This window comes from Poecilia latipinna, unplaced genomic scaffold (assembly GCF_001443285.1).
Source record: "Poecilia latipinna isolate Pla-1442-1.1 unplaced genomic scaffold, P_latipinna-1.0 Scaffold339, whole genome shotgun sequence".
Classification (NCBI taxonomy): Eukaryota; Metazoa; Chordata; class Actinopteri; order Cyprinodontiformes; family Poeciliidae; genus Poecilia; species Poecilia latipinna.
In genome coordinates this window covers 180,596-191,912 of record NW_015112955.1, presented here as the reverse complement: position 1 = coordinate 191,912, position 11,317 = coordinate 180,596, and the positions used below count along the sequence as shown (strand labels likewise).

Sequence of the window (11,317 nt, the reverse complement as noted above, 5' to 3'; positions counted from 1 at the left end):
CCCCCCCCCCATCCCTATGAAAAAAAAAAAAAAAAAAAAAAAAAGGGGGGGGGGGGGGGGAATCATATGGCTCCAATTTCATGCGTGGCTGCAACACAAACATCATTTAGTCAGAGTCAACCTGTCACGTTGCTCCGATATGCTTTTAAATCCCCAGCTTTGAATTGCAAAATAAATGCTTTCGTCAGATAAGCAAGGTTTATGTCTGAGAGCAACAGCTAGTTAGATTTATTCATTATTTAAAGCCTGCCTACAGCCTTTTAAGGAAGCATTTGTACCGAGAAGTTTGCAGTGGCCAAGTCTCTGCAGCAGTAACTTATACTTCTCTCTTAAAGACACCCTGACCGACTCTTCCTCCTGTGGAAAGGCTCGAACCAGCGTGTCTGCCACCTACAGGCAAGAAGAACCAAGGATAAAAAATGTCCCAACTCAAAATCAGTCCTTTTTTTTTTTTTGCTCTTAAAAGTATAACAGAATGAGAACACGTTACCAAGGAGACAGGAGGTAGCTCAGACAGAAGACTGAGCATTACGTCCTGAAGGACCTCCTCTTCACTGAGGAAGTGAGTGAAAGGCAGAAGACGACAAGCCCAGTGAAGAGCGGCAACACTGGCTGAATTTCCTGGTGAATCCTCCGAGATCTAAAAGACAAAACGTACACATTCCTTCAGCAGCAAGGACAAATCTAACAGGTACGTTCTGTATGTGACGTTGTTGTGATACCGCTTCCCCTCCGTCGTGTTGTCTGGCAGCCTGATACTTCCTGCAGTGAAGGGACAGCTGATCCCTGACATGAAGCATCCAGCATAAAGCGCATAGCTCTCTGAAACAAACTTGTGGAAAATAAATAATGATTAAGATGTTATTACGCTATTCTCATTCTAGTCGCTTCGATGTAGCTGTATTACTGATGGTTTGGATGGTATCAGGGTCCAGGTCTTTATTTGAGTCCCGACCGAAGAATCCGGGACGGCTAATCAACTTCATCAGTCCCTCAGGTAAGGTTTTCTCCTCCTGAGCTGCTGATGGGTAGGAATACTTCTTCTTGATCTGCAGACAATGCCAGATATTTTAGCAATTTAATACATCAAAAACATTAAAAATTGGCTTCTGGCAATATTTAGGATTAGGGTAAAAAGATTATGAAGAATAAGCAACTAATCAACCTCCTTATTTATCTCAAGAGAAAATAAAGGGGGAAAAATGAAATTGAGAACTACTTAAAGCCTTTTTTTAACCACATAACAATAAACTAAAGCGTTTAGAGACTCACCTTGTGCAGGACGTGTCTAGCACGCCGCAGGCGACTGATGTACCATTGTGCAGCAGGACGGCAACAATGGGCAGATCTCAGAAGCAACAGTAACCTTTGGAGAACTCCGGAGACTTTATGGCGGCAAACAAGTTCAGCAAATGGCCCCATTTCACCCATTTGGTCCTGACAATAAAACATCCAATGTCTAACCTTGTTCCATGAATAGACCCTCTAAACTCCTTGTGCTTTTTCACAATTTCTCCCATTACAACCACAAATTGGAACTTATTTCTAAGGATACAAAGTGATAGATCAACAGAAGACCAAGAAGAAGATCAAAAAGGAGATTAACCATTTTACTTTCTCTTCACAAATGTGCATTTTCTTGCATTGCTCCGTCATGCGATAAAACGTGGGTGTGACATGAAAAAAAGCTCACAGTGTATGAATATTTGAGTTTGAATTTTGAACATTGTGAACCAACTAAAAGTAAAACTAGATATTTTCAGTACTGTACCTGTGTGTTTGGAGAAGGCTGCGGGCAATACAGAGGAGGCGAAGGTAAGTACACTTCATCGGGTACCAATGTAGGCATTAACAAGCACATGTCTTTAACCTTGTCCAGCAAGGTCGACAGAGGGAATGACATGACATTCACTCCTGCCATGGCTGAAGCTTTCAGAATCTCGTGCGCAGAAGCCTGTAAAACCTCCCAGTCTTCTCCTTCCATCGGATCTTAGAAAATGTGGAAAAAATACCAATGTAAGCTATAAACGGTCAGCCCTACAGAGCTCTATTATTTTTTTTCTTTTCCAACCTGTAAAGCTGTCATTCCCGTCTTTATCAGTCCTCTCTCGTAAATCGGTTTTGCTGCCAAGAAGACCCCGCAGCTCAGCCTGAAAAATGCTTTCTGGCTGCAACTCTGCTGGCAGGAGAAAATCTCTCCTTCTGATCCTGTCACAAAGTCAAAAACTGAATGTTTTCTGACAGAAATATGATCATTTCATCCATACTGTTCATGACTTGCACATTTGGTGCTTTTAAACTTACAGAGTAAAGTCAAGATGTTTTGCGCAGTAATTGGTGTAGGCCAGGCTTAGAGTCACTGCAGTTTTCCAGTCGCCCAGATGAGACGCCAGCCACACAGCCTCAGGCAGGAGACCCCCCAGCAGAAGCAAGTCCTGAGCGTAGTCCACCGTCCAAACCTCCGACAGGTGTTGCTGTCGAACTGCTTTAGCCACTTCTTTTTGGCACAGGGACACCAAACGGCCGATACTCGAGGCTGAAGAAGAATCAAGGTGTCACCATGCCGCAGCATTCATAAAGAATCTACTGAAACTTTCAGAAACACACCGAGGGGTAGGTGTAGTGGAGGCAGGACCGCCACATTATGAGCAGGCAGAATGAAGAGCGGCTGGTTGGTGAAGTAAGCGGCCATGAATCGTCCGAGGGCCTGAATTACTGCACAGGCGGAATCACTGGGAAGATCAATCGGCAACCAGGGGCAAGGAAGAGGATCTGTAGCAGCGCACAAAGCCAAGGAAAGAAAAATAAAGTTTATTGTCCTCTAACTTAGACTTCTTTCACACAGTATCACAGTATAACTAGAAAAAACAATTTTATGGTGTCAACAGTGTGGAAGGAATACACACTGTCAGATATCTGGAAAAACAAATACATTTTTGTTGTTCAGCCTTTTATGTGCACAAAAACTTTGCTTAATGTCACTAAAAACGATTATTTATAAAAAAAACTCAGACCAAAGTGGAGACTCTGTGTTTGCATGTGTAAATGGGAAAACGGAGAGTTAGCGTCCCACACACACATTCTGCAACAAATAGTGCGCCAGTATATCCACATTTGACATGATTCTCAATCGCCCTTGCCTTGTTTTTATTAACTTTATATTCTTCTTTATATGTATATATACATGTCCACACAAAGGAACCTCCAGGCACCACGTTTAGTTCCTAACAGAAAGTTGTGGTTGTTTTGAAGCAATCTGATTGGCTGACATAGGTTTTAGCTATGTGCTACACTGCACCCTATGTGTTTGTCATATTTAAAACAACATTCAGTGACGTTATTTGTGCTTGTTCGTGAGGATGAAAACTTTTCTGAAACCTATCCTGGATTTACGGTATTATTTGTTTTGAACGACGTGGCGGAGATTTTTGTTTTTAAAAAGACCCGGCTGAACGTGTGCGAGGCCTAAGACTATGAAGCTACTTTTATTTAGATCTGACCTGAAATGCAACTGAAGTTGTCAGTCCGGTTTCCATCTCTGAGCAAAATCAGTTGAGCCATGTGGTCCCCGAACTCCTGGGCTTCCCTGAGCTGGTACCGAGACAACAGACTATACAGGAGCGCCAGACAAAGGCGCGTCTCCTGGAAGACACTACGGTTGCCGCCTAAGAGAAAGAATCATGAAATCATTTAAACTTAAAATGGCTTTGCAGAATAAATGGTTAATCCTAAAACCGAAGCTGTAGTCCTTACCTTTGCTGGCCTCTTGACAGATCTGTAACCGTAACATCTGGGTACTTTGAGAGTACAAGCCGCAGAGGAAAAGCTGCTCACCTAAAAGAATAATAAAGTGCATTTAAATATTAAACTCAACATTTACAAAATGTTAAACAAAACCTTCCACGCAAGTTACCTTGGTAACTCAGCAGTGATCGACCCTCTTCCAGATTTTCTCCTGTTGCCTGCAGAGCGGTCTGGATCTGGGATGTGATGACAGACAGCTTTTGCTCCTCTTCTTCCAAGCCATCACAGTCTTTAAACCTCTTCAGCTCCTCTGCATACTGCTGAGCTACATCATACACAAGCTGCCATACTCCCAGCAATCTGTCCAGAAACATTTTAAATAACAGTGGCCGTCAACTTTTTGAGACAGTCATGAACTCAAATAAATCTTTTATCTGATATTTGAGAGCCAACTCAACAGCGTAAGCCGTGCGTACCTGCTCGAAGGCCGCTGAGGAACTGGTAACGCCTGATGTTCAAAGGCAGATGGGTCTGCATTCACATCCTGCAGCAGAGGAACATGGTGGACATCTGAGCTCCACAGATGCGGCTGAGACGTTACAAACTCCTCCTCAGACGACCAGTAAGTTTTCTGCTCTAAGCTATAAGTGTGGTCAAGAGAATCTGAGATCAGGCGTAAGATCTGCATCATTCTGGACAAACTTTGAGACGATACGAGGGAGTGGCCAGTCAGACGGACGTCGGGCTGAGGGGTCAGCAGAAGGCGCACTATCCGTTCACTGAACTCCACCATCAGCCCCAAGCAGTGCTGTCCACCCGAGGAAGAGCCGTCCCAATGAAGGAACGACAGGAGAGCTTTTACGAGGTGAAGCAACTGTCCAAAAGCAGGGCTATTTTTTTCTCTTGAGGGCACCAAGTGGAGCAGAGCGGCAAACCAAACCACGCAGCAAAGCGTATGCTTCAGAAGAGCAACTCTGTGTTCAACTGCATCTCCTATTGACATGGCAAAAGCCCAAGCAGTGAGAAGCTTCCTCTGAATCTTCCCCAGTTCAGAGTGCAGACGATTCTTCTTCTCTGGTTCTCTCTTGTGATTTGAATCGACTCCAAATTCACTGTGAGTGTCCACAGCATGGAGGGTGTCGAACATGGAGGCGAACTCCAAACGGCCTCCCTCCTGCCCACGAGAACCAGCAGGAAGTCCTTCTAAATCAGAGTCTTCTTCAAAGAGAGCCTAGAAAACGACAAAACAGGTCTTTTAAAAGATCTACCATATCAAAATCAACCTTCTCCCACAGAATCAAAAATCATACGTTGTCTGCAAAATTTAAATCATAATACCTCCATGTTCTCAAGAAGCTCCTTGGTGCCACCCAGCGTCTGCTGGTCCTGCAGGAAAAGCGGCAGCCTGGTTGGATCCGCTGCCGCTGAATTAGTGGAGTCTGACGCTTTGGGCTGACATGTAGCAGCAGCACCAACCTCCTCAAGGCTGCCGTCTGAATTAAACCATGACACAGACTCTAGCCAAACCTTTACATGACCCTGCAAACAGAGATAAAAATGGTGAAAGTAAGTCAAGGACATATAAAAAAAGACACCTTAGCTTTAGGAAATCTACCTGGGATTTTTCTAATTTGCAGCTGGTTTTCTCAAGATCTGCGTAGGTTTCTTTTAGAAGTGCCTTCAGGAACAGGCCGGGCGAATGTTTGTCCTGCACCTTCATAACTGTGGCCATGTAGCCGTCGGACACAATGAGATATGGAAGCCGCGGATGCCAGGTGACGGAAAACCGCTGCCTCAGGAGATCACGCAGAGACAAGCTGGAGCTGGAAAGAGACGCTTCTCTGTTCTCTGCAGACAGCGGTGGTCTGTAAGGAAGAAGCACAGTCATCGTAAACTTTACACATTCATTCTCACTTTACATCAAAATAACTGATAGGAGATAGAAAATACTAAAGGAAAATTAAAGATATTTTTTTTCTTTTTCATTTTACAAGTAAAAATCTGAAATGTGTTGCATGAATGTCAGCCAATAATATGCATACCCATAAATACAAAAGGTATATCACACTTTTCAGATTAAAAGCAAAGTATCATTTAACTGCGACTGAACAACTGTACACTAATTATGTGGGGCTCAAATAAATGCATTTTAGTTTGTTGATTAATAAAAAATAAAAAAAACTGAATAGCTTCAAATTTAAATCTACCGGTAAGTGACCAGCGGATGCAGGGGCAGGAAGTGCGCGGGACCGAAATCCACATTGCAACCAGAACTCGTCAGGGTGAGAAGCCCGCCTAGGCGAGCCAACACCAGCAGGGAGCCCCTTTTCAAGACGCAGGCAAAGAACAGGCCTTCTGCTGACCAGCTGACACAGCTGACCCAGTAGGACCTGACAGGTTCATGAAAAACACAAACATGTTGTAAACTTGTGACACAAACTAAAAATAAAAAAATAAAAAAAATAACAGTCTAGGTGTGATGGATGGCAGATAGTTAAATTTTGCATAAGTTATTCTATTGCAAAATTCCACATGCTGACCTGACGTATTTTGATGGGATATCCAGCTTCTTACTTCCACATCCTCCCAGGTCAGTTGAGATTGAAACAAAATTCTGTGTGCTCACAAAAAGCACCTGTGTGTCCTGGATTCAAAAACATGACATACATATTTTTTTTGGAGTTGTTCTTATTAGTAGGTATAAGAGCTACTAAGTCAGACATGTATTAGAAAGGCCAGGTTTCAACCTTTGGCTTCCTCTGGTTCAGTACGATGGCCAACAGGCGTCCATCTGGAGAGAACGCTGGCACCAAGGCCCCTCTGGACTTCACTGGCTGGCAGGGTGGGCACAGATGAGACATGGGATATGTCTTACTAGCCCACCGTATGCTGTAACCAACAGAACTGCAAAGAGAAACGTGCTCCTTTCATTAAATCATAAATGAAAATCTGGTACACCACTATAATGATATCACTGTTTACTCACCCCACCCTCATACGACCTTGGCTCCACTGAATTTTTAGAATAGTGACAACAAGCTGCTTCCCAGAGGTGAAAACAAATGCTGATAAGCAAATGTCATCCATAATCTAGAACAAATGAATAACACACATAGTGTAAGGGCAATACAAGATAAGAGTGGGGCATCAAAATTGAATCATGGACCAAAATAAGACATAGATGTAATTAATTCTAAGTGAGGACCTCTGTCTTTACAAAGACGACATGCTGGGATGCTTCTTTATCATTTGAAGACGGCAAAATGGTTTCTTCAAGCGGCAGTAAATGAGCCCACCGCCCTTTGACGGCGCCATCTCGCACGCCCGGAAAATCCCTCCCCTCTGTGCACTCCCACAGGAACACCTGCCCAGTAATGACAGCCAGAAGAACCCTCGTCCCATCACATGACACCTGAAGACACAACTTTAGAGAGTTTCCTGTGAAAACAAAAACAAGTTCACCATGAATTAATTATCAAGTCAATCCACAGAGGCCTAAAATCAATATTGTAAAATTAAGTAAATGAGATGCCAGCATAAAAAATTATGGACCTTGCAAAAGCATTTACCCGCTAATCTTTTCCGCAAGTAGAAGGAAAACACTACATGTTTCAGAAACTGATTTAGAAATAAATCTATGAAAGGAATGATTCATTTATATTCTCCCCTCTTAACTGTAATGCCCTCAAATTAGAGCCAGTACAACAAATTGCAATAGTTAAATGAAAACATTTGGAAAAGCTCTAGGAGTGTGAATTATTTTCCAAGGCGCTTTATATCTTACTATATAATGTAGGTCGTTATTACAAGAATGATCAATGCTAGTAACAACTAATTTAATTTTTGACATCCAATACTCTTTTCTGGTTTAATTTCACCTCTCTGGCTAAATATGAGGGTCTTATGCAGCACCAACCTTGAGCAGAGTTGATTATCTGAACTACTTCTGGCACTGCTGCTGCAGTCTTCAGTAAATCTTTATCTCTGTTCCACAAAAACAATTCTCCTGACACCAAAAGTCCACACAGCCACATCCCTGATAAAAGGATAACAGCAACGAATGATTACAATCAGTAATATTGGAGTTTCTTTGCTTGATCAGACTAAACTTACCATTGTGAGACGAAGTCATTTTCACCACACTGCTGAGCAAAGGATGAAGTTTGGGCATCTTTTTCTTGGTACGACCAGACATCATGTTGATCTCGCTGATCCGTTTGTCATCCAACAGGAAAACAGACTCCTTTTCCTTAGGAGCAAAGTCACAAGGTCATGTTATTTGCTAAATTCTTTTTAATTTATTGGAAAATATTTTATTTATTCTCAACGGAAAACACGCATCACCTGTCCAAGCCAGCAGAATCGCGGCCATGGTTTCTTCCGTTTGATGCTAGATGACAAAACAACCTCCAACTTCAGCTCCATCTCTTTTTCCTAATGACTCTTTCAGAAAAGACTGAGAAAGAGTAAACCAACACCGATAAGTCATTGATTAATAAAATCAATATCCACTTAAGTACGTCGAAGAGTTATTGTTTGCGTTGTTAGTTTAAACAAAGAGCCGAACAATCCAGACTTAACCGTTCATGTTAGCTACCTAGCCAAATGTGTTGATGATCAGCGGAGGCAGTAAATTCGCCATTAAAATTAGAGCCTGGTTATTTTTAACCAAAGCAGGTATACTCACCTTCTAAACCCATATGAAACGGCTTGTGAGCATCCTATGTTCCAGTGGCATCTCAAGAAATAACATAGATAAAGCTGAAATCTTTCGAAAATCCCTCCGCTCTGTAAACTAGAATTGTTTCCCATGATCCTCTGGGAAGGAAGCTACGGCCCGTTACCGTAGAAACGCAACCGGATGTAGCTGGTGCCTTGGGGAAAACAACAGGAGGAGGCAGGGGCAGCCAAAAAAAAGACTATTTAAAGTATTGATTTTAAACTTTTTATTAGAAGTACCACTAATATGTTTTCTTTGTGTTTTATTGTGTTTTCTTCCTTTGATTTTCTACCAATTTTCATAAAGCATTGCATTCCTTTTTTTTACCAGCAGATGGCGGCATACTACCACAGCAATTATTTTCAAATCCTTGCAAAAATAGAAGACTTTTAAATGCAGATACAAGCATCAAAACCTTTGTGTATTTTATCTTTTAGCTACTGCAGATTTGTTTGATCAATGATTTTTCTTTTTTTTTTTTTTGGAACTCTCAGACCTAGCATCAATCTGAATTTGAGAAAGCACTAAATTGAAATCTTTTAATAAATAAGCTTCAAGTTGTGCATATCCTCCAGCAATAAGGTCTATTGTTGGCTTGTTAAAGAGAGTTATTAGGTCTGCCTTCAGACCCACTGCTGGTATTTAATAGCCCCTGTAGTGCCTCAGTTTCATCATGATGGAGATGATGGCTGCCACTGGCAATAGGTGGAAGTGGGGACTTTGCCCGAACTTAATTGGTTCATTTGCCTCATCTTGTCAGCTGCAGATGGAGCTCTTAATTTATGTCACTTGCAGGTTTATTCTGCTCCGATGAAGAAGATCTAAAGAGGGAGAGTTTGATACCATGTGAGGGCATGATGACACCGCCGTAACAAAAGCTAGCAACTCACAATAGAGATGTTTGTCACTAATTTTAACCAGTGTATTTGGAAATGTGTGTTTAATCCAGACTGTTTAGCCAATAGGGGATTCCTCAAATATCGGATAGGTTACATATATCTCATAAATTATCTGTTTAAGTAGAGAAACATCAGTGTTATGATTGCCTAGTGTTTCTTTAGCACTCTAAAAGTAGACTCCTCTTACTTGCAATTTAACAACTTGTAATTAATTTGAGAGCAATCCCTCGTCTTCATCCTCCCCATTCAATACGTCAGTGTGAGAACATCAGTTGGCATGGTAACCCCATTTGCCATCTGCAGACCTCATTCATACTGAAAAATGACACTTGGGGAGCTGTCAAGAGACAGTTCAGTATTCCTCGGCAACAGCGGGTCAGAGTCTGTCTGCAGTAAATCTCAGATCTTTGGAGTGTGTGCAGGCGTCTTGTCTTTGAAGATAACAAACTGGTGTTTTTGAAGGGTTTGATTTGTACCCAGTATGGTTGCATTTATATGTTCCCTAGTTTTTTGGGGGGGGGAAATTCTTCAAACTGCCAAGTGCAGAGGAAAAGACTTTGTGGCAAAGACAAACCATTTTTTTTTTCTAGTGTTGTTCACTTTTCTGGTTAAAGAATGTTGAAAAGTTACAGAAGATAAATTTACCAGGTGTATCAGAGTTTAAACTAACTTTTTCTTGTTGAAAAAAGATTCCCAGCAGTTTCATACAACTATTTCAGCACTGTGAAAATTAATAAGTCTGCAAAATCAAGAACAATTTGTTTGAGACATTAAGAAAGGTTTCTGACACATTATAACTTATTTACTTTCTTTGGTGGATGGAGACAATAATTAGCTTTTACAATGCCAGTTTAAATCTTTTTCCCCTTCTGCTAAAAAAAAACCATATATGAGAGTATCAGCACTAGTTCCCAGTGCACTAATCTCTCTTTCAAGCAAAATAATTGAAAACACTAACTTCAAAATGTTGTGCTGTTTTTATTAAGAGGAGCGTGCACTGCAGTTGGCTCAGGGAGAAACAGTTAAGATGTTTCGACTTATCATAATGGCTCAGTTGTTGCTAAATGACATTAATAATGACTCCATTTTAATCTTGTGTTGCAGTGAGACAGGAGACCGTAACATTGAGTCGACATGTACCAGCCATAAATGACATCAGGTCCCTAAAGCTAAAGCATGTAACTGGAACGCAGCCATTATTTCACTCATGTAGGTTTTATGCAGTAATACATATTTCTCCACATGAAAAAGCCCATTATACTTATGAGTTTAGAGACCCAGAGATTAAGACATGGGTATAATAACCTCTCTGTAATGCAGATATATCATGCTGTGATGTCATTACATTTACAGCATGCTACGGGAATCTCACAAGATTTAAGCTTCGTGAGTAGTCAACCATTGTCTGCTATTCGTCTTTGACTGCGTTATTGTCCTGTTGTCCTTAAGAGAAACAATAAATCAGGTTGTTAAATTGATAAATGGATTGGTTTTGAGTGTAACCACTCAAGGGCCAGAGCCAACCCAAAGCAAAACAGAGATAACTGACTGATATGACCCCCAGGCCAGCAGTTTTGCTTTGTTTATCTAGTTGCTGTATAGTTCATTGTATTTCTTTTACATTTTTTGCCTGTAACTCATGTTCCTGAATTCCTTTGTCTCCATTTAATCTTTTTTTCATGTTAATTTGGTTTAGTCATGTCCAGTTTAGTTTTTCATCTGATACTCTTTTGGCCCTAGTATGTTTTCAAGTTCTCCACTGAATTTCCTCAGTTTTTGCTACTTTACAGCTTTTCCTCATCATTTAATCAGTCTCACCTGTTCCCACTCCAATAAGTACCCTCCAGTTGTTGGGCTCCATGTAAAAGCAAAACTATTCTCTGTGTTTTGATGTATATCACCGTGTTTTTGACATGGTAATAAACTGTTAATCTGATAATCTGAGGAGATAAAA

At 41.3% G+C, this 11,317-nt stretch overlaps 1 protein-coding gene across 7 annotated transcripts in view; it reads right to left on the bottom strand.

The window, feature by feature from the left end:
- The window catches only part of cplane1 (ciliogenesis and planar polarity effector 1), a 26,112-nt gene extending 17,529 nt beyond the window's left edge, over positions 1-8,583 (bottom strand). For all 7 annotated transcript variants that reach the window (XM_015035584.1, XM_015035585.1, XM_015035586.1 and 4 more), the window contains exons 1-24: positions 8,432-8,583; positions 8,089-8,200; positions 7,858-7,993; positions 7,661-7,780; positions 6,950-7,182; positions 6,731-6,834; positions 6,492-6,648; positions 6,285-6,388; positions 5,952-6,134; positions 5,360-5,609; positions 5,083-5,283; positions 4,221-4,975; positions 3,914-4,104; positions 3,754-3,834; positions 3,501-3,665; positions 2,608-2,772; positions 2,305-2,536; positions 2,072-2,208; positions 1,772-1,989; positions 1,273-1,437; positions 908-1,049; positions 723-832; positions 491-640; positions 279-390 (exon numbers count right to left, since the gene is read on the bottom strand). In XM_015035584.1, coding sequence (XP_014891070.1) covers positions 279-390; positions 491-640; positions 723-832; positions 908-1,049; positions 1,273-1,437; positions 1,772-1,989; positions 2,072-2,208; positions 2,305-2,536; positions 2,608-2,772; positions 3,501-3,665; positions 3,754-3,834; positions 3,914-4,104; positions 4,221-4,975; positions 5,083-5,283; positions 5,360-5,609; positions 5,952-6,134; positions 6,285-6,388; positions 6,492-6,648; positions 6,731-6,834; positions 6,950-7,182; positions 7,661-7,780; positions 7,858-7,993; positions 8,089-8,169 — 4,192 coding nt within the window. In that variant the 5' untranslated portion in view covers positions 8,170-8,200; positions 8,432-8,583. The remainder of the gene's footprint in view (positions 1-278; positions 391-490; positions 641-722; positions 833-907; positions 1,050-1,272; positions 1,438-1,771; positions 1,990-2,071; positions 2,209-2,304; positions 2,537-2,607; positions 2,773-3,500; positions 3,666-3,753; positions 3,835-3,913; positions 4,105-4,220; positions 4,976-5,082; positions 5,284-5,359; positions 5,610-5,951; positions 6,135-6,284; positions 6,389-6,491; positions 6,649-6,730; positions 6,835-6,949; positions 7,183-7,660; positions 7,781-7,857; positions 7,994-8,088; positions 8,201-8,431) is intronic.
- Between the last annotated feature and the right edge of the window lie 2,734 nt (positions 8,584-11,317).